This window comes from Argiope bruennichi, chromosome 9, assembly GCF_947563725.1.
Source record: "Argiope bruennichi chromosome 9, qqArgBrue1.1, whole genome shotgun sequence".
NCBI lineage: Eukaryota > Metazoa > Arthropoda > Arachnida > Araneae > Araneidae > Argiope > Argiope bruennichi.
The window spans coordinates 108,012,483-108,036,764 of record NC_079159.1 but is presented as its reverse complement, the minus strand read 5'-3'; the positions used below and the strand labels follow the sequence as shown (position 1 = coordinate 108,036,764).

At 28.6% G+C, this 24,282-nt stretch overlaps 1 protein-coding gene across 1 annotated transcript in view; it reads left to right on the top strand.

Moving 5' to 3' along the window:
• Positions 1-3,552: 3,552 nt before the first annotated feature.
• Positions 3,553-24,282, top strand: part of LOC129983786 (transmembrane protein 135-like) — a 43,606-nt gene continuing 22,876 nt past the window's right edge. Inside the window, exons 1-7 of the mRNA XM_056093416.1 lie at positions 3,553-3,973; positions 9,170-9,297; positions 12,986-13,078; positions 14,154-14,187; positions 15,178-15,243; positions 16,894-16,940; positions 18,496-18,537. Of these exons, the coding sequence (XP_055949391.1) occupies positions 3,821-3,973; positions 9,170-9,297; positions 12,986-13,078; positions 14,154-14,187; positions 15,178-15,243; positions 16,894-16,940; positions 18,496-18,537 (563 nt within the window). The 5' untranslated portion in view covers positions 3,553-3,820. The remainder of the gene's footprint in view (positions 3,974-9,169; positions 9,298-12,985; positions 13,079-14,153; positions 14,188-15,177; positions 15,244-16,893; positions 16,941-18,495; positions 18,538-24,282) is intronic.

The window sequence follows — 24,282 nt, the reverse complement described above, 5'->3', positions numbered from 1 at the left end:
TTGGATTATGCTAAGTCAGCATTAATTATGGACATCATCTTTTCCCCATTCCTTTTTCTCTTCTTTTTCTTTTATTTAAATGCTTCCTACATTTTCACTTTCTTTTTTTTGCTAGTATATATTTTATATTTCATTTGTTTATGATACAGGTAAAAACAGAGAAAAGTATCATTAGGATATATTCACAACACGTTGCAACTGAGTGATCTAATATAGTTTTGTTTTTGGTTTTTGAAAAATAAAGAAGGAAAAAAAAAAAGAAATCACTTTTATTTTCCTCGAGAAACTGACTTAATAAGGTTGCAATATCCACCTAACGATGTGCATATTTTTTATATGTTTTCATTTATTATTCTTCATCAAAAAAGAAAATGTTTATTTTTCCTTGTAAAATGATCACCCATGTCACTAATATCTTCGTCATTAAAAATCATTTAAGTATAATATTTCAAAAACAAGCTTTTACTTGGTAGATAGAAATTCTTTTTTCTGATAACGTTGTCTCCAAAGCTATAATGTCCGATGTTTTTCTCTGGAGTTCCTGCTTCCTTTTCTTCTTTGTTACGTCAATTTATCTGTGATTCGCTGGCTGTCAATGCGCAAGAAACTATTGCTTTATACTGATTTCCCTGTTGCCTGACATGAGGAATTTCAATCTCGGCTTGTTCTTTGGGGGTTTTGAAGGGACTTTGAAAGAACACCACGATTTTTTATTTTTTTTCCTGCGGTGACCTTTAACAGATTTTTTTCAGAGATTCGAAATACAATTGCAATTATACAAAGATCATTTGTTGCATTTTTTAATTACTCTGATCACTGACAAGGAATTTCATTCCATAAATGATTTGTCTTTAAACACAGGGAGAACTAAACTGAGAAAATTCATCAAAATCTAGAAAGAAAATTTTTTGGTGATTACAATATGTTATATTTGTGTATTCCTTTTGCGACAAAATAAATTTAAAAAATATTATTAATAACGATGTATTCTTCCCTTATATCTCATGTCCGTTCTCTCTAGAAATAATATCGTACAAGGGAGAATTTAGAAAAGTTTCGTATCTTGTCAATTTATAAAGTTTAAAGAAGAAAAAAAAAATAAAGGAAATTCGAATCTCTAATTCTAAACATCGTAGTGTGACATGTTTTTAGACTTGATTCATCTGTCGTTATTTATTAACCTGTATATTTGCATCATAAGAGTATGCACGTACTGATTTTACTGAGAAAATTACTAAAGAACTGAAAAAAGAATGAGCGCTATTATTTTTGTATATAATAATAAAGCTGTAGTTGCCGCAAAGCTGTAAGAAGTAGTAAAGCAGTAATAAAAACTACTGTAATTTTAAAACTACCATAAAACAAGCTACTATACACCAAAGCAAAAATATTTTGGTCATAAATTGGAAAATTAAAAAAAATATATATATATTATCAACAACCTTGGAGGTTTCGGATATAGGAAGAAAAAAAATACAAAACTAAAGAAAACCTTGTAAAATCAATAGTTGTATTGAATAACAGTAAAATCATGGGTGAAGTTGGTGGAAAAAATTAATTTATTAGTAAAAAATTATTGCATTAACATGATATTTTTGAAGAATCACGTTATTTCCAAAATCATTCATTTAGAGCATTTCGTTCTTCATATACAAATAAGCAGAAAAAAATAATCCAATAAATAAACCAAAAATAAAAACCTGAGAAATGACATCACATCCATCATTATTGACAAAATTTACTAATCAACATTTTCTAATATCCATTAAAACAATTTCATCACGGAAAGTTTATAAATGTTGTACAGTCTGTTTATCACAAAATGGGAAATGGGGAAATGATTCGTTTTATAAAATGTGATAACTGCCCCTTGATTATATGTATTCACAGATTCAAGTACTAACATGCTGTGTAAAATAATTAAATTTAATTTGTAAAATTATTTTATATTCATAACTTTACTAAACAAAATTATAAATTCTTTATATGCGCCATTTTTTTCGTTTTTATCATTTTGAAATATTTCTATCCTTATACAATGAAAAATAATTTGATAATATGAGTTCGATTCCTATTTCAATGAATGACGCAAATGGATTAATTATATAGAGTTGTAACTTTTATTGCGTGCAGAGAATTCTCATAACTCTTTATGCTGCTATAGAAACAGGAAGAAATTATACAGTTGTGCAAGCACAATCACTGAAAAAAAATAGTATAAAAAGTTAAGAGATTTTGACCTCTCATCAGGTACATTATAGTATAATAATATTTTATATCTGATTTTTTTTCTAAATTTCTCTTTTAGTTACAAATAATGTGCTCAAGTAAAATATTCCCAGTATCGTCGAAAGGAATATAAATAGCAATCCAAAAAACAAAACAATAACAGGTGCTATTGTAAAATACATTTGAACATACTTCTAGAAATGTGTAGCGAGAAAAATTCCATAATAAAATAAATGTCAAGGGAAAAATGATATTTTTTAAACTCTAAAATGGTGAAAAAATGATTTTGGTTAAATAAGATGCTTCTGAGAAAATACATTATAATTTTGATTAAATTTAACTAAAACTGCAAAAACTTTATATTGTGAGCCCTTTAATAGAAGAAATTGTCAAAGTTGTAACTTTAAATCCATCTATTATTTTTTTTTTCATATACGTTGTATAGGGAAAGTTTTGAATCATAAAAAAAAAATATCGAACTCTAGATTTTGACGAACTTTCAAGTTTTAGACCTCACTGAGTTCGAAAAACATATTTTTGGAAAAAGTCCGTCTGTCTGTGACAAAGATAACTCAAAAACTCTTTGATCTAGATGTATGAAATTTGTCATAGGCCTTTATATTAAATTTGTAGATTTCTATCAAATTTTCAGCAAAATCTGCTCAGAGGGAGTTTGTCTTTCAGGCTGTTCGAATATAATTTAGTATGGTAACTATAGAAAGAAGGTAGTTAGATAGACAAAATTCGATATACAGAATTAACATCTAGATTCTAGACACATATACAATTGAGCCAGATTCAACAAGGAATTAACCGTCTCTCGGCCTGTAATTTAAGAAATATGTAAATGTGCAACTCAAAGATGTATTGACTTAAATATATTATATTTGGTATGAGATTTTCTGACTACAAGTGAAGTGTTGTGTCAAATTTTTGTTTTAATCGGTTAGGAAAAGCATTTTTAAACACAAATTCGATATTTAGGTACTATTATTCGCATGCCATGGATGAATCGTCTATGATGACACGATAGATTCAGCAAAAATGCTGAATAGACGCCAAAAAATATTTTGTAAATATTATATCCCAATGCCATGTAAGGCATTTGCTAGCATGAGAATTTTATTAGAGTATGCGAGAACGTTTTGAGGAGACCCTCCTATGTCACGCTTGCTTTTATTAATATGCCGCAAATAAAAATTATTTTATAAACCGCAATTCATACATAATATCTGTCAGTTAACAAAAATCAATTCATTATGTTGCCGTTTGGCAACACTAACCACCCTTGTCATGGCGTCGAAATGTTTATTATTGAGAAATTCCGCGAGCCATATTTTCTTTTTGGGGGAATCATTGCAATATATACGAAGGCGTTAACAAATATGTACTGAGAGAGGAAAAACTACCCGAACAGAGAAGTCCTTAAGTAAATTACTCATCTTGAGTAATTTAATCGCAATCTTCCTGCTGCTACAAGTTTCAACTTCACGCAAATTTTATATTTTGGTTGCCTGTTTTAGTGCGAAATGATTAGATGCATTTTCTGTGCCAATAAACATTGAATTGTTTATATTTTGTTTTTGAAATCATGGCTATTCTCAGTAAATTTACGGATATATCGCTTCCGTATAACTGTTATGAGGCTGGGCATACCTGGCATCCGGATTGCAATATTGCGGCACTTAGTTTAGGGGCAATTATGTTTAATGAATCCGTGAAAATTTATTTTCCCTTATACGTGGTAAGTCGAAAAAAATTGCCACCTTTACATATTTATATTTTTCTTATATATTTTCATTTCTTACTTATAAGTATCTGATTTATTTTTCTGAAGTATTACGTTATAATCAATAATAAAATATGTACTTTTCCTATAACAGTATTCCTAGAAATATTTGAAATTCTTGTATTTTGAATATTTTTTCCAACTATCTGACATTTTGCATGTGTATTTTACGAAACAGGATTATCAATATATATATAATATAATACTTAATGACATAAAGGTTTTTTTTATTAATTTTGAAAAGGTGTCTTTATTTTTTTAGATATTATCTTTATTTTGAGAGTTCGCGGAATAATTTTTATAATTTTCAAATTTAAAAAAAGCACTGTAAACTACATTGTATAATGATATACAGAAAACGAAACACCAAAATTCGGAGCCACAATATTTATTTGGGTGGATTATTTCATTATTCGATTATGTAATTTACGTTCTAATATTTCATACTGTATATTATTTGTAAATTGCACTAAGCTTGATTTATAAGTGATTTAAATCACTCTACTTTGCTTTGTAGGAAACTAATTATTTAGAAAGGATTTTTTTCAAAATTTTACTTAGTTTAAATGAATAATGATGAATTTTTCCAATTAACTTGAGTGTTTATTGTCTCTAAGAAGAAAAAATACATTTAATATTTCTTTATAATTTAGTTTTTTATTGATATAAACTTTAGTTCTATTTTTTTCTTTAATTTTAATATTTTAAATTTTTTTTTAATTCAGCACAATACAATATATTTTTAATATTCATTACTTATTGAAATATTTAATATGTTATTTAATTGTAAATCTGCTTTTGACCAACTAAGCTTGGATTAAAAAAGTACACGCAAACTTATCTTACAGATGCAATTTAGATGACGCATTTATGTGGTTTGGTTTCGAATTTATAAGATTAATCCTGTATTGTAATGCTATACCACCTCCATAAAATCAAATATGTCTAAAAATTCCAAAAACAATAGCAAATCCCTTAAAATCTCAAAAATCGTAAAATTTAAACATTTAAGAATATGATTGGGGAAGGCTTGATCTGCCTTGCACCAAGGCATTCAGCAAAGATTGCACATTCAGCAAAGATCCTCCGTCCGTGTTGCATTTTTTTTTTGAATTTTATCCTAAGTTAAGAAACGTCACTATAATTTATAAATTATTAGTAGCCTGAATGGGTTCCCAACTTCCCGAACTCTTTTATTGAAAATAGAATTAAATTGCCTTCGGTTAGTATATATTATATTTTTTCTTGACAAATACTGCCTATATAACATTTTTTTTTGCAATCTTAGTGTGTGTGTGTGTGTGTGTGTGTGTGTGCGCGCGCACGCACTCTAGAGACCAGACCTTTAGACATATATCTATCAAATTTGGGAGGAATATAATATGGAAAATAGGAATGCATATGTCCAATAGTTTTTTTTTCTAAATTTTAATTAAAAACTAAGCGAGATTTTGATATTTTTTCTCGGTAAATCCATAAAATATTATTGCCACAAGCAAATTTTTAAATCCTTAAAAAACTTTAAGAGTTCATTTTTATGGTATATTTCATTTAGCTACCGTAATTTTTTTCTGAATTTTAGAAATTTTTTCAGTGTATTTTTGACTGGTAAACAGCAATGATAATTTAATGTTATTCGAAATTTCTCATCAAAATTTCGTTCTTTCATCAGATGTTTATTAGTGTGAATTTCTCTCCATGAAAGAAGTGCCCTACTTATTTTCAGCACAATCTATCCGGAAAATCATGAAGGTAAATTGCATTTCTACAAAAAACAATTAGCTGTTTGAAGATTATCACAAGAATTGTGTCTTAATGGATTATGACGACATGGTGCTTGGCTTCAATAAGGAAAGTTCATAAATACTAGACTAAAAGAAAAAAAATAAATAAAATTACGAATTTGTTATCTAGTTGATAGAAAAGTTACCTAATATCAGGCCCATTTATAATACAAAATCTCAAGAAATTCAAATTATATCTTTGATTGTTAAAATAATAAATTTCATATATTTTGCCTAATTAATTACAAAACTGGGAAAAACGAAATGATAAAATGTAACTCCCATTTGAAACTCCAAAAAAATTGAAATTAAATTATGAAAGAAATTAACATCCAATGAATAGCTCATTGAGCTTGATTATCGAGGTATTTGACATCATGTTTTCAATGCTCAGCCCGAAACTGGTTAATGCTTTCTCTCTTGCTGACGTCAGTATTAATCGCATTGTTTCTCTAAATTGACTACCTTTCTATTATTAGCGTGTATGGCATTTATATTATGTCACGGGATTATCATATTTTATTTTGTGTTATTTTTAGTTTATGATATATTTATCACGTGTTGCTTAGAGCATTTCAGATGCTCAAACTCGATCGCAAAATGTGTTCACAATGTTTAGTGAAGAACTTTTAAGGAGCCTGTTTGATTGATGGGTGTTTCCAAATGATAAAAGATCTGAATTTCTTTTGAAGACATTGTGTATAGTAAACAGAGGATATGTAATACAAATGAGATAACATGATTTTAATGCCTATGAAAACTTCATGCTTAAACTTTATATATTGAGTGAATCGTGGATGCATCGAATTAGACAGAAGCGTTTCAGTTAAAATTATAGACAAGCAATACGTCAAGTGAATCATCCAGTCAACAATGGTTGTTAGTATCAAAATAAAGAAATCTTAGTGCAGTACTCCTCTCTAATATTTCTAAAGTATTTTTCTCTAATATTTCTAACGCATTCTTCTTTAACATTTTCTAAAGTATTCTTCTCTAACATTTTCTAAAGTATTCTTCTCTAACATTTTCTAAAGTATTCTTCTCTAACATTTTCTAAAGTATTCTTCTCTAACATTTTCTAAAGTATTCTTCTCCAACATTTTCTAAAGTATTCTTCTCCAACATTTTCTAAAGTATTCTTCTCCAACATTTTCTAAAGTATTCTTCTCCAACATTTTCTAAAGTATTCTTCTCCAACATTTTCTAAAGTATTCTTCTCCAACATTTTCTAAAGTATTCTTCTCCAACATTTTCTAAAGTATTCTTCTCCAACATTTTCTAAAGTATTCTTCTCCAACATTTTCTAAAGTATTCTTCTCCAACATTTTCTAAAGTATTCTTCTCCAACATTTTCTAAAGTATTCCCACAGTTTTGGTCAGTTTGTGTTTAATTTTATCGTATAGTGAAGAGAAACGAATACGAATTTAGCACATAAAACAGTATGGACACATAATTTATAATGCAGATAAACAATTTTGGAACAAAATTCTCATGTAAAATTCATTTGTCTTGTATACTGTATAATTAATTTTTCATTAATTACAATAATTTTCGTTATTAAATGGTCACAAAATATCTATTGAAAAAAATATTATGTGTCTCTTGATTTGGTTTTAATTATTTATTTTCTGATTATACTGTAATAATTAGTGTAAATATTTCTTTCGAAGGAGGAAGCAAAATTATATATTTTTAAATATTTTTAAGGAAGAAACAAATGAATATTTTGTAAGAAAAATTTAAATTTTAATGTATTAAAAATATTAATTTATTTTCATGTAATTTCATATAGGATGCTGCTCACTTTGATCCATGCTATTCGGTTAATTTCTAAACTGTAGGTATATGCATTTAGTTGTAAAGTTGCTTTTAATGAAGAACAGAATTCTATTCTATGAAGAACAAAATTCTAATTCTGCTTTAGTTAACAAACGTACAGCTAAAAAAAAATTACGACCTCTTTATTTTTATAGATACCTAATCCCTATAGTCATATATAGAAAAAGTAATCTCGATTCACAAACATCTTGACAAACAAGCAAAAAATCTGGGTAAGCAAACAAAAAAACTTCCATTATTCTGCAATCAAACCGAACCGAAATTATGCTTAGAATCTCATCATTACAGTCACTTAAACTGTTCGAAAGCCGCTTCGAGGAAGATTTCTTAATACACGACACTAAGTCTAAGTGGATGGTGATTGATCTACAGAAGTTGCAATACTATCAGGAAAGTGCTTAATGTGACGTGCGAGATGCAGATATCGAAGGAAAAAATGTTGTATTTGGTACACTTTTGTACTTAGAGCTACTAAATTTGGCACACATCTGCGTTTTCGATAACAAATGCTCATCAAAAAATCTTCATTCCAAATGCCAAAAATAAATTTCATTAAAGAAATTCATACCAAAAATAAATTTCTAAGAATATTTACTTGATACTAATTTACGTACAATGAACGGTTTCTCCTATAAATTTCCCACGATATTTGTAAGAATATTTTATAAAAATTCTTCTCCTTATTTTAGTTACTACATCTATACTGGCGTTGCGGTGATATATTATATTTGTTTGGTTTTGAACTTTATCGCTACTGTAATGAACCCCTTCGCATACAACAACAAATTTGATTCCCGCATCGAATTACTGAATTTTTAACTTTAAATTTTCAATTAAATCAAAGTATTAAGTAATTTAAAGCCGGCGTCCTTGCATAGGGGTAGCGCATCTTCTCCGTGCTCTGAGCGTCCCGGTTTCGAATACCGGTTCAGGCATGGTTGTTCTTCATCTGTGTTCTATCTGTGAGGTGTGAATGTCTCTCCCTGTTAAAAGGGGTTATGCAAGCGAGTGTGTGTGTGCTATCTTCATATGAGCTAGAAGTCAGACTTCTGCGCTCGTGTGCTCAGGGTTCTTTACCCTCAGAAGCTACTGCACTTCCTTTCTATGGTAACGCGGACGCAGCATCAACAAGTAATTTAAAATGATTAAAAATACTTGCAGACGCTTGTACATCTGAAATGCCTTCATATTATTTTAGGAATTAAAATAATAAAAATTGTCCCAAATAAGGTGTATAGACTAATTAGGAAGTTAAGTAAATTCGTGAGACAATATGTTAAGAGTGCATTTTAAAAATAGTATAAAAACATCAGAAACAACCGTAAAACATGCTTAATATGCTTTAGTACTCGAGATTTGAGGTACGAAGGTTAGTGAATTCATGCCTTAAATATGGGCGGTATTTATGCCTATATGATATCACATTTCTAATCCTGCCACGAATGCCTTTGAGAATTATATGTAATAATTGTCTAATTTATTGTTACTTTATTTTTTTTAATTCACTATTGTACTCTCTTCCAACAGATAAGCTTGATTCTGAAAAGAAAGTTTTCCTTGGATGCATGCTCGGCTGTTTTGACAAACACATTCATATCCTCTGCGTTTCTGGGATTTCATGGATTTGGCATCATTTTATTTGGTTGCATTTTAAGGTAATAAAGAAAAAATCCTATATTAATTTATTCCGAAATCAGACAACGAAAACAAGAATTAAATCACAAAAGCTTATTTATAAATTGTCTCGATTATTCCACGAACTTCCTAAAAAATCATTTTTTTTTTCTTTATCGTATACGAAAAATTCAAAGGGAGAATATTGTCAAAATATTTCGACATCGTGATTTCGATTAACCCTTTCTAGGGTGGTGGGAAGTATGCTTCTCAACAAATTTATCAATCTTTGTATGAAATTATGTAGCTGGCATAAGTTCTGACAATTTTTTTTTAGAAAGACCGAAACTTAGATGCTTCAGTTCTTTATCTTACACAAAATGATGTGTCTTGATTTGTTACTTAATTATTAATGAACCACATTAATTAATTAATCGAATTAAATTTATCTATTAAGTTAAATGAATCCCTTTTCTTATTCTAATTTCAAGCCTCAAAATATTTTAAAATAATATAAATAGAAAAAAATATCCCTTTAAAGGGTTAATTTCCATATTTTAAACCTGCCTGAATAAAAAAAAAGCAATTTTTCAAAGTTTTATTTTTACATATATAATCTGTCTCTATGGTAACACAATAATTGTAATGTCAAGGGGCTATCGTTATGAGAAGTGTTTATGGGACATTCGTATTTCTATCATATTTAGAACGAAATCGTTTTGAAAGAAGTCCACACTTGACAGCTGCGTGTTTAGTATAATAAATAAAATCAGTATACATGTGTATTAATTCCATGACATTCGCAAACAATAGTTCAAAAAATCGATCTTTAGCGTAAATATGTTGTGTGATCAATGGCGATTTTTTGATTCGGGATAATCATCGTCATGTGATTAATACATAAGTACCAAAAAATTGAACATGCATTTTTGCCGAACCGAAAAAAACCGAAATTTAATATAGATCCATTATTGTAATTCTAACATCACATACAAAATTTTAATTTTTATCATTTTTCATTGATTGCGTTAACACACATGCAGAGAGATGGCCTATATGCATGTTAACGTACTTATAGATATATCACAATTTGATATGAATCTAATTTAGGCGCTTAGTCTGATACCAAATTTTATTTGTCTAGTGTTTTTCATTTTCTAGTTATCTTGTTTACTTGTATTCGGGCAGGGATATATATATTGACATTCTTATTAAGGGGTTTGTTCAAAATTAAATACAAATCTGCTAACTTGGTGATACGTCCACATGCCAATCCGCCCAGCTGACAACGTTTTTGAGTTATATTCACAAATCGACAAATATACAATAATACAATATACAATAATACAAATGTACAATAATATAAAATGTTTTTCGAATTCATGGATGATTGTTTCGTCCGAGATTCATCAGAATTTCGAGTTCGCATCCTTTGAAGATCACAGTATTGTACGAGAGATTAAAAAAAATATGGATAAGCTATATAAAATTTTGAATAAACTGTTCATGGAATGCAAATTACAATGGCATAACAATATATCACTGCAAGAAAAAATTCATATGATAGATTTAATGACATAATGACATATCATCATATAATATATTTAATGACAAGTAGCATAGAATGCAACATCAAAATCAAACAGTTGCATTACTTAAAGCTTATGCTACACGATTATATCAACAATTAGATTGTGGCATCTTGGACTTATCCGATGCTTACTAATGTCAAGCATCAAGATGTTCCATTGATTTTTGCATTTAAGTCAAAGGAAGTCTCAAACATTCATTGCAAACCTTTTGTTTGGGTTGGCGTACGACTACATAGAACACAAATTACTTCTTTGCTGTTAATTAAATTATCATTAAGTGGTATGTTTTAATTAAGGAACTGAAATAAGACAGTACTACCACTGAAGTAGTAGCAATTACAAATATTTCCCTTCACAATCTAACTTTCTCCAACCTTGAGATATAAGATCAATTTTAATAGGATTTAAGAGTCCACCAAATCATATAGTAGAAAAAATTCTTGTTAATGCTTTCTGTTGAAACAAACAGAAGCAATAAGAACAGTTGTCTACTATTAAAGAATCTTTTGATTCAAAAGTTTGAATCAAATTTTGTCGCATCATGTATAGCTGTTTTAAGTGCATGGAGGTCTTCTCCTCTGAAGTTAGACACATTTACTTTTCACCTACACTTTCTCTAAATTATGATATTAGCAGCTTGCAGAATGAGCTTAAATGATTAATTCTAAAATTTATCCACAAATCTGGTGAACAACTCTCTTTAATTCATTCGGATTGTTGGACATTTGAAAAAAATCCATACAGAAATTTATTTCGGATCCAAATTTTTATGGTGTCCTTGTGTTTTCCCAATTCCGCGCCATGATCTCAAGTAAACAAACCGATTCGAACCCGGCCTTTTTGCAAGTTTCGTGATTTGTAGATGGCAGCAACTGCAATGCAAATTTGGCGATTATTTCAACTCGCCTCGTGTAAGTATTTTTTAGACGGAATATGAGAAGTGGTTTAAGCCTTCTGTCGTGGTGGAAGAGAAGTTAGCTGTGTGCAATTGGTTTGTTGCTTCACCATTTTGATAGTTTCTTTCAGTTCGTTTAAATGTTATACAGAAAGTATTAATGATTCGAATCTGTTGACCAAGGTCTAGAAATGTTAATTTGAACTTTGATTTTAACATCTATCGTATTATTTTGATTGCTACAGTAATGAGCACATTGATTTATAATCAATAAAAGTTATTTTAAGAAAACTGCTTTCGACTTTATGCTTCCTCAGCATAAAATTTCACTGTCAACTTTGCTAAAATTTGGGTGAGTTTACTCAGAGGAATAACACGGATGGAAAGTCTTTGACCATGCTTTCCAAAGTGATCCATCCTGTCTTCATAAAATTTTGTCGATCGAATCATATAATTTCGTAAAAAAGGGCTTTCAAAATCTGAGGTGCAATCATTTTGGTTCTGATCATGCTTTCAAATATTCTTAAATTGTTTCTCTTGTTCATCAAGTTATTAATAAGCAAAAGTACTTATTTCTGTTTTATACATTTTACAGGGAAAATAAATCGGATTTATTATTTTTCAACAAATAATTTCTTTATATCTAATATAAACACGAGACTGTATATTCTATCAGATGAGGAGGAAAATTTTAAAATATTCTTGATTGTGTGCTAAAAAATCGGTTCTCCTCCTCCTTCTGTTGATTTCTATTACAAAATTTGTAAAATTAGGATATGCGTCGTTGCTTGTTGATTGATGAAAGACGGCAGTGGATGATAGAATTATAAAATCTTATTGATTTAAGTAAAAGCAAGATTTTTGTACAATGAAATTATAACAATGCGAAACCAGAATTCGACTTCTAGTCCATGTAAACAAACTATACCTAAAGTTGTAGCTATTATAAAAACTTCAAAAAAAAATCCTTGAGGAAACGGGCAATAACATTGAGACATAAAAACCCTGGCACATTTTTTTTTTTTTTTTGCATCTTTATCTGTTTAGAACTTACTTTGTTTAAATTTTTATTGCTCATCAAGAATATTGCATGAACTTTGGTACTGTTATTGTTTGCGAGATACTTCAAAATATAGAAAATACATCTGTACTAAATTATGAAACAACTTTGAGTAAAAGTGGTGAATATCTGTAGCAATTCACTTTTCTGCTGAATAACTGTAGCTGTCTATTTTCTTTCAGGAAACTTCTGGGACGAATATACTTCCTGACGTATTTCTTCATTCCCACCTTCATAACAAGTTTTCTTGCGATGTTTATTGAGAGGAAAAACAGGTTGACATTTCTATTGGCTCGTATTGCTAAATTATATCAATACTATTATGTGAATTCACTAATGTATTTAATTATTTATAGCGCTTAGAATTCTAACACAATTACTTTAAGCATAATTGTTATGACGATTGTAAGGATTTAAATGAATTTAATTTATCCTTTGCATTTAAATTTTTACAATCGTATCTTTTAAATCCCCAAAGTGAAAGAACATGCGTACTACGGAATATCACAATAGTTGAAAATAACATTACCCCATATAAATAGAAGAATGTATACTTCTTGCGGACAGACATACTTAAATTTCCATTGAATCTAGAATTATTTTTCCCAGATTAGCTTTAGCTTTCAACTCGTATTCTTTTTTTTTCAAAGTCGAAACTTTTTACTAAGTCACTTTAATTTGATAATAAGTGATAATAATTTTTAAGGCATGGTTATCATAGATGGATTAAGTCGTTTGAATATCCAGTTTATTTTCTAAAATTTCTTAGCTTAATTTTCTGTCTCAAATTTGGAATTGAATCTAAATGCTCTAATTAATCACTTACTATAAATATTTATCTCTATAAATATTGCTTCAGTGAAAACATTACATGAGTGTACAAGTACTTGACATTGGTAATGTAAAATTAATGTAATAATTTACTGCAGAAGTAAATTGTTAAATAGGAGGTATTAAATTACATTTAAAAATTAATACAAAAGACAATTATACAAAAGATTAACCATATATTTGCAATAATTTAACCTTATATTTGCTTAACTATAATGTAATTTATTTATAAAATTAAATTGCATTATAATTGATGTTGCGACTTTAAAAAGTGGTTTTTACAGTATTTCCTTTTTTATTATCATAAAAAAGTTGGAATGCCAGAATTATAGATTTAATGATTACATTAATAATTAATATTTCGTTTTTGCTATGCTTCATATTATTCCGTCATTTTTAGAATGATGGAATTTAATTCGCATTTAAAACTTTGAGCATTCTAATAATCCAAATCTCCGAACAAATCTAAAAAAATTGCTGCAATTCAACATACTTTTAAGCTTCTCCTTGTTCTTGCAGGAGGCTACCTTTAGCTATCTATGTGACCTATGTCGTAAGTATGAACTGATTTTATACAACTGATTAAAATTCTAGAAATAGGAATTGCTAGAAATATTGATTATCTTATCAATATCGAAAATTTCTCTTTTATGTTATTTGCGATATGAGCACAACGATTCTGCAATTAAAAATAGTTCCAAAGAGATCCTACGCAATGGAATAAATAAAACGTTTTTTTCATCCGAAATTTAAATGAGCATGAGAAGCATGCCACAAGCTCCTTTATATTTCATTAATTGAACGAAATTAAAAGAGAATTAGACCAACATATTTGCTATGTATCACGGGCGTATTTATTCATTTTTTGTACAAGATACTAAATTTGTCAACACATTCGCTACAGTGAAATGTATTGGTATGCATTAAAATAAATGCAAAATAAAGTACACTTTTATTACAAGGATTCTTTAACAAATAAAGATGTAAACGACATAAAAATGGTGATATCGTGGTAGTAAGAAAAATTGATACAAAAAATTTAAAAAAAAATATTTTTCACATTATTAATTTTTGGACAAAATGACTACTATAAAATCAATTTTTAATTACTGTTAAAAAGAACGTTTAGTTTCTTTGAAGTTAAGATATTAAGTTAAGATATTAAGTTAAGATATTATTCTTGCCTTTATATTACCTAAGTTATGAAAGAAAAATAATATCGACAGTTTTTTTGAAATTCTAATTAACAGTGCATGTATAAGTATATAGAGAAAACATTACAGTTCCCGATTTTCTTTGCGTAATTAATTTATTACGGGAGAAATTTGTTTCAATCTAGGTAAATCTTAGATAAGGTCTGCCAAGTGTTACTTCTACATTCTATGAGCTATTACTTTTGTCTTTAGGATCCTATTTAAGGTCAAAAATTAAATTACGTTCTGCTGAGAGGACACATTTCATATGTAGATTTTAACTTTAATAATATGTCATAAGGGTATATATATTTCATAATTTGTATTTTTAATGCCTTTTCTATCTCGAGGCTACGGAAACAGTTCTTCGAATGGCTGCAGCGAGAGGGATTGTAAAACCAGTGCCAAACGCAGAGGTTAGCAAAAAGCACGTGTTTATTCTAAATTTATTATTCTTGCCTTTATTTTTAATATTTAATCTAGTTATCTCTTTAAATTTAGAATTTTTCTTTATATAATATTAAATCTGGAATTGGTTATCTTAGTCTTCTACAGTCCATACAAGGTCAAATTGCACCCGATTCGCTTTCCCTTGATTTTTCATCTTAAATCTGTTGCATCAATGATCCAGTTACTGCTTATGGATCAAAAGCAGCTCTTGCAACTTTAGAAAATGACAGGGTTAATGCTCTGACTATACGAAGATAGATATGGTGGATAATTTCAAGGAATAATTGTAATTATTCTTTCATTAATTCGAAACGTTATTTACTATGTTTCTATTTTTACTGACTTTTAACAAATGAAAACTTTGCTTTGACGAAACTAAGAACAAAAACCTCAAAGTAATTCTCTTTTCAAATGGACAAAATTGGAGACTTGGAGCTTTAGAAATAATCCAATAAGTAATAATGAAGAAATGGACTTTACAAATACCATGCATTTTTGAAAATCAACATTACTTGTCACATTTTACAAAGTATCCAATCTCAATGACAGTGAGTTGTACCAAGCTATTCATCGCCAACTGTAACCAGATTTTATTTGCCTATTTTAAAGGGAGTAGAAGTTATAATAAATTATTAAAAATCTTGTAATTGAAGATCAAAAAAAGACATAACAAAAGAAATCTAAAGTGGAATATTTATAAAGCATCCTTCAAAATGAATTTTAAAATATATTTAACAGATTTTTATATTTCTTAGTATTTAGATAACCTGGAAAGCTTCTAGCGGTAATCATCTGATGCACATTTATTTATCAATTTATTTTGTGATTCATTTTAAAGTTAGAAATTAATTTTGAAAAAAAAATGTGTATAGTCGAAAGAGATATCTCTGGATAGGAGGTCAATTCCATAATTTGAAGAAACAGTTAAAAATATAAATATTTTTCACATGAAAGATGATAGAAGAAAATCTATGCAAATGGTTGATTTAATTAGGTCAATAATAATTAGGTCCATTTTGGTAAAAGTTATTAAATATTTTAATTTTCATTATACATTCTTCTAAAATTGTCATATTGAAATGTTTTATAGAACACAATACCTCAAAAAGAAAATTTCTAATAAGAACGAATGAAACATTTAAAATGACAATAGCAATTTCTGGGATAGAAAATTATCTGATCATGAATATTGCAATTGACATTTTAGTGACCTTTACTTCTTAATGTCTTAAATAATTATTTCATTTTCCCATTTGCTTTATTTCATTATAAGCACAAATAAGATAAATAAATAAAATATATTTCAATAAATATATCGTTTAACTATTTACCGTTTATTTGGTATGACATTTGCAAATGACAAAACTTTGTGTTTAGAAACTTAACGCTGCTTTATCTTTTAATGGTTTAAAAGATGAGCGTAAAAAAGTTACAACCATAATATAAAATATCTAATAAATGATTCTTGTTAAAAAAAAAGCTAATATTCTTTTGAAAATGTTATAAAAATGCTTTTTATAATTTGGAGAAGTAATTTTGAAAGCAAAGTATCCGAGAAGAAATTAAAAATAATTTTTTCTGTGAAATATCTTTGACAAATTCTTTTCATTTTTCAGGTTTATCTTTTCAGCGTCGTGATGGCCATTAATCTCTACGTAGCGAAGTAAGGAAAACCATTCAATTTTTAATTTTTTCATTGTGACTTTTAATATATAGGGTGTTCATTAATTATTGTCGTGGTTTCCGTACCTCATAACTTTCGAATAAAAAAATATTACGCAAAAACCAATTACGTATTCGTAAACTACAACTCAAAGAATTTTATTAATGATATTAAAGTGTAAAGCTTGCACAATTTGTACTTTGTAGGCATTCAGCTGAAGGCGATTATGTATTCGTAAATTCGCTGAACAAATTTTGACTCGAATTGAGGATGATGAGAATTACCTTCGGAAAGGGTTCTTCAGTGAGGAATCCACTTTTCATGTGTCAGAAAAAGTGAATAAACATAACTGTAGACTATGGGGCTCGGAGGACCCGCACGATTATCAAAAGTCAAAATTTGTTCAGCGAATTGACGAATACATAATTGCCTTCAGCTGAATGCCTACAAAGTGCAAATTGTGCAAGCTTTACACTTTAATATCATTAATAAAATTCTTTGAATTGTAATTTACGAATACGTAATCGGTTGTTACGTAATATTTTTTATTCGAAAGTTATGAGGTACGGAAACCCTGACAATAATTAATGAACACCCTATATTATAAAACGATATATTAAAGCTTTGATATTTATAATATGCTTCATTCAAAGCTTATTTTGATGTTTGAAAAATAATATTTAGATATTTTAAAAGCTTTGCCTTCGGTTATCGAAAAATAAAACTGAATTACAAAGATAATTGATTGTCAGGATTGATATATTCAAGAATTTCTGTGATGAAATAAAGAATTTACTTTGACAAGACATTAGACTTTTCAAAAATTGAAGATTCGATTTCCACTCTTTCATGTCTTGCCCACCATTTCTCATAGTTTAAAAATGTATTAATAAACAATACTTTTTGTAATATTTTAGCCTATATTATTTTTTTTGCTTATTTTAAAAATATATGTATATTTACTAAACAGTATGCATCATTTTCTGCTTTCTACAATTGCGTTAATCATGGCAAAATTTATCACAAAATGTTGAAATATTTTTTTAGACTTGGATCTTTTCTGTAATATATTTTTAAAATTTTTGGGACAACATAACATTTAAACGTGTATATCAAGCAAATTTAAATTAGTGACTTTCTCTAAAAAGTCAAAGTATAAGAAAGCAGTTTTTAAATGCCATAGTGATTATATATGTAGTCATCTGGCCGACATTTCCACCACACTAGTTCGTACAGGCGGGAGTTTGTAAAAAAAAAAAAAAAAAAAAAAAAAAAAAAATTGCAATTTTTTAAGACTTCAGACTGTTGGATTTAATCAGTTTATTATTTCGGTAAATCAACGTATTGGAAAAAAATGTCAGGATTATTTAAGTTTTTTTAATTAAAAGTTAAACATTTCTTAAGAGTAGAAATAAATTTTTAAAAAAATCAATAAAAATCACAATTTTATAATTTTTAAAATCAGCTTTTGCACATATTCCTCTATGATATGTGTATATGCATATATATATGAAATTTTAAAATATAAAATAATTTTGTTTTCGTTTATTCGCAGAAAATACGGATATTCTGATGACATTGTTAGCAGCATATTCAAGTAAGTTTTGCTCTTTTGAAACGAGTCAGATGTGTAATAAAATCATTGTAATGATGCAAAATAAATGTTTAATAATGCGAAAATACAGCATCTCATTTAGGAAAAATAAAATGAATTCATAAATAATGAAATTTATATTTATGAATTTAAATAATATATTTAATTCATATTTAAATGGTTCACTGCAATAAACTCGAAATTTGTTTAAAAGGTGCTTTAAATATCTTTGAAGATCATGAATTTGATATCCAGATTTCATTTTGATGTGATAAATGAATAAGATTATTCTTCTATAGTAGAAATGTTTTCTTATCCACTTACAGAAGTAATAATAATTCAGTCTTTGAATTATTTGAAAAATAGAATGAAATCGGAGCTGACGCCAGTGAAAAGTCGGGGGGAGGGGAATAGTCCCCACACCCTATCAAGGGTGATGCGTGCGCTCTGTGGAGTAAAATATCTTTCGTAGAATATTTTTTTCGAAAAAAATTAACTGATTTTAACATGTTTTTATTGATTTGCTTTTTTTTGTCTGTTCGGTACAAATTTTGCATTCTATAAAAAAAAATTCGACAGATGGCGCCTTGAAAAGTCGTTAACTCATTGGGAAATTAGTTCAAAATAGATTGCAAAATTTCCCAAACACAACTATTGTAAAAATCAAAGTAATTCTAAAATTTTAATTTACTACGTTTTTAAAAAGGACAAAGGAGTATGAAATAATTCATCCTAGTCCCATACAAATTTATACATCCATACTGACTATATTTACCCCATATATATTGTCCTGCAAATTTGTGATAATGAATTTTAAATATTTACAGACGTTTACAATTACATTTTACAATCACAAAGTAAAAACACAGTATATTAATTATTTTTTTTTATTTAAATTCATTCTAGTAGCAACTTTTCTTTATTTCAAAGAAATGTTAAAGTGTATAGCATAGGATTCTGGACGTCTCTAAACCTAATTGCATTAGTACCACAGATTCCCTGCCTTTTATCCTATTATGTGTAAGGTTAGGGAAGAAGATATCTTAAGTTTTTATTAGTTCTGCTGTAAAAAATCTCATAACATGAAAGATGATTTGAAGAATAAGCACCATATTTTTACAAAGAAATAAGATGCATTTAAACCGAAAATTGTATTATAATTGTAAAAGTTAAAAGTTAGTTTTAAGAAATTAATAGAATGATAAAATTGTATGCACACTACTATTGTTAGAATATGGGTGTGAAGAAGTTTCGATGAATTTCGAATTCTTAAAATTTATATGTGCACTATAATTCAAAACTGACGATCTTTTCAATTCCATAAAAGCAAATCAAGAAAATTAGATATGCATCACATAGTAAAAAAGATCGATGAATTATTTTCAAAATGCCTTTCAGGTTGCACTAATTTCTTTATTATCGTTGGGAATATCAGTTTCATAAAGCATAACATCACTGTTATGGTTATTTTGAAGGTGCTGTATTTATTTTCTATAATTTAAAACCTTTTTTTAATATGAAAGGCGCCATTGAATACCTCGGAATGGATAAAGTAACTACTTTCTATTTGTAACTATTTAAATTAAATACCTTTCTCGCGTTTAAATAAATCGTATATTCTCTAATATTCCTTCATTTTAAACAGTTTGGCATTTTTGTACTATATTTTGTTATTTAAAGAAAGATGCCAAGATATAAAAAATAGCACAAATTATTGCAATTAATTCAAAGATTTATAATTTGGACGCCGTATCCTATTTCTGTGTTTTGTTTGAGGCCGAGTGAATTTTAAAATAGGAAAATTAAGGAAAAAAATTGCATAATTTGAGGGTGAATTTTTCCATTGGTAAAGAAATAGTTTTTTGAAAAATTGGAAAAATAGGCTACTTAAAAAAAAATATCTAAAGGTTTTGACAATGTTATTCCCGATTCATATAATTGACAATGCATCTAAAAACAAATATCTATCGGAAATATCATGGTATTGTTATTGCCCATTTTCCTACTATTGAACGTACCGTGCCTTCCCCTGCCCGGGAAAGCAAGACCCTCATGTTAGGTACACTCCGATGGGCCACTTTTGGTTAGAATTTCTTGCATGGATAATTTATTAATTGGGTTTTTTTTCTTTGTTGTTCATTTATATTTTCATTATTCAACTCGAAAATTCGCCAGTTTAATGATTTATTTTTAGATAATATTATGTAGCTCAACATGAATAAAAAATAAAGCAGACGATATTGATAATAATAAAAACTGAATTTGGATACAAGGAAATTATTTACATAAAGGTTTTTCTTGAAAGGGAAGCGAATAATAGTGGATGGCATTGCACCATCTGTTGGCAATGAAATATTTTAATCGATTGTAAAATATGTAAAGAGCAGATAAACGGGTAAATAAATAAAAAAAACTAGTTAATATTTCTTTGTCATCCAATACTGAACTATTTTTAATATTTAAAGTTGTAAGTTGACATGAAAGTTTCAAAATTCAAGAACAAAATTTCAAAACTCATGGGGAAATTAGTTTAAAATTGATTGCAGAATTTGCACCGAGAAAAGAGTAGAAAACGAATTATGAAAAATATGTTAAATAATAAAATTCAACTTTTTTTTGCGCCAGGAATGAAAAATTCCATTTTTTTTTTAATTCAAATATTATGAAAGAAATAAACAATATGGTTTCAATGAAACTATTCTGTTGAAAGCGTAAAAAGCATAAAAAAGTTCTAGTAAAAATGTCACACTTTCAAGTATAAATTCCGGAATATAAAGAAAGAATCATGTAAAACGAAAAATAAAAATTCAAGAAAAAATTATCGTTTCTAAGTTTAACTTGATAATGTCTACAAGCTATCAAACTATTGGAAAATTACAATATGGACGATGAAAAATTTTCTTGAAAACTTTCTAAAAGGTTGATCATCGGGCAGCTATCAGATTTCACACGAAATCATTTCTTGAATAATGTATGTTCACTAAGTTTGTGTTTTCAGCTTTGCAACACTTTCTGCAGTAAATATATTGTATATTATAATACAAAATTTTATACAATTATAAAATCGCTGGTCACATTTATATTCAAGAAGTTACACTTATTTGAAATTTGTACAATTTTTTTTTCCAATTTTAACTATTTTTTTAAAAATATTCATATTTTTTAAGAATTCTTTGATTTTTTTTTTGTATTCTGAAATTTATGTTTACACGTGCATAAATAAATGTACTTACTTACAAATTAAAAATTACTTGCAAGAAAAATTAAAGATTAATGAATTCTGAAATATTTTCATATTATAATGAAAGGAATTAAAGGTTCGAATCTCTTTTATTTTACCTTTACCTTTAACATTCTCTTCCGCATAATTCTAGGTCACGATGATCGCGATTTCCAGGTCTAATTATATCTGAAAACTACCGGGTAAGCTGATATGGGGGCACATTACATTTATCGAGGCCCTTTGTCTTGACTCTGGTGTAGTGCGGACGTTTTGAGAGAGGTCTAACTGAATATTGTTCTCATCATCTGACCGCCGTTCAGAATTGTTTTAGCTTATAAAATTTGTTTGAAAAACGAAAAATTAATATAACGAAATTAATCATGTAGCTTTTAACTGTAAAAGTAGTTTGTTGGATAATCTATTGTCTTTTTGTATATTTTATAATTTATGAATTGTGCACATCATGTTTATGTTAAAATTTCCTGCGTTACTCATTTTTTAATAGTTCTTTAATTGTTCATTTTCTGAAGTTCCTAAGTTTATTTAAATCACGAAAATTTAAAGCGTATGCTTCCAAAACCTGTAGTTTTAATACCCCCTTCAGTTCTAGCTGTAGTGCTCTGTGTATCCATTTATTAACCTTTTAACCAAATATGACGAAATATTTCAATGCCATACGTGTTGAATATAATCACTCAATAATTTATTTTTATATTTTCAATAAATTGAGATCTAGGTTTCATCTTTACCTTCATTTTACGGTTTCATTTCTTTTCTGTATATAGCGAATACAAAAAGAAAATATAATTATCACAAATGTCAAACACGATATTTTGTCGAATCATATCTTCGACATCCCGATTCCTAAAATATATATTTTTCAAATTGTATCTGCGTGTGAACACAATGATGAAGAAATTGTTTTGAGCATGACGGATGAAATTTGTTATGCGGACTTTACATCGTATTTCAGATCTCTATTTCAAAAACATCCGTTCAAATGAAGTCTGTCTATTCGCGCAGATGTGAACTCAATAACTACAAAAGGTAAAGAGCTAGATAAAATTTGGTGCTCAGATGTAACATGTATAATGTAGATTAGTGCCAAATAGGAACCAAATCCATCAAGGGTTGACCACCTGTCGGTCTGCACATCTCATGTTTGTAAAAGCATTGACTTAAATAAATGAAAGTGTGTTGTTTTTATGATTTTGTGCTAATTCCTTGTCAGACATTTGTTTCAATTGGTCTGAAGAAAGGGTGTTCTTCCAAAATACAAATGATTTTCGGTTGACATATTTAATCGCATGTCAGAAATATATCGGCTAAAATTAAACGATACATTCAGTAAAAATATTAGATTCAAGCCATGGATAAATATTTCGTAGTGATTATTCGCTAATACCATGCAAGGCATTCGCCGCCTTTTCGAAAGTTCACAAGTTAATGTGATAGTTAGAGGATAGTACCTTTATTAAATATTATGCTAGAAAATATATTGTTCATGAATAATCAGTACACCTAAAATTATGTCTCTAATATATCTATTAACGGGGGGAAGTGACGGTGTCCTAGCATAGTGGGAGCGCGTCTTCCCCGTGATCTGGGCGTCCTGGGTTCGAGTCCCGATTCGGGCATGGTTGTTCATCTGTTCTATCTGTGAATGTGCCCTCCTGTAAAAAGGGGTTGTGCAAGCGAATGTGATGCGTGAGTAGATAAGACATACGCTTGGCCGTAGTTGGAGCTATTAAAACAAGAGACGCTCTCTCGGCTTAAAATCACCGACACCGTCAGCGAGTTTGTAAATGACAAGTGCCATTATAAACAAAAACAACGGGGGGGGGAGCTTTTTAAAGTTTTTCAGACGAATTTAAAGAGCGAATGTGGTTTACAGAAAGAAGTATTTTTAAATTAAAATGTGGAATCACAAATGCAAAGGATGACTAGACTCTACAATATTCCATGGCCGATGAATTTAGTTAAGGAATAGGATATACAAAAATAAAATTAAAGGATTGATTTAGTGGAATGAAAATTTTCGCTAACACAATGTCACAAACGTATGAATAATGATATTGCAGCACATTCAATGAAATAGATTTAAGGGCAATTCTGACGCAGTATCAGAAACAACTTTTTGTAAGGCTTATTTGATCAAAGCACTGGTTGTCCCAAACAATGAACTTGTTGTTATTCATTTAACTGAATTATGGCAATTCTGACTTCATATTTTGCTAAATAAATATAAAAGCTGTTTATACCAATGTACATGGTGTGTTTATAAAGGAATATCCCAACTTTGCAGATCTGTTAACAGGAAACAAAGAAAAGTGTGAGCCCCACCAGAAATATGAAGGATATCAAAGCGATATGATATTTCAACCCATAATTTTTTTCTGCATTCCTGATTTGAAGCATTGAAAAGATGCAGGTATGCGCATAAGACAATATTTAATTTTCATTTCAAAAATATATGTTTGTTTCTCCGCTACCAACTGAAGTTGAAAGCTTAAGACATGCATATC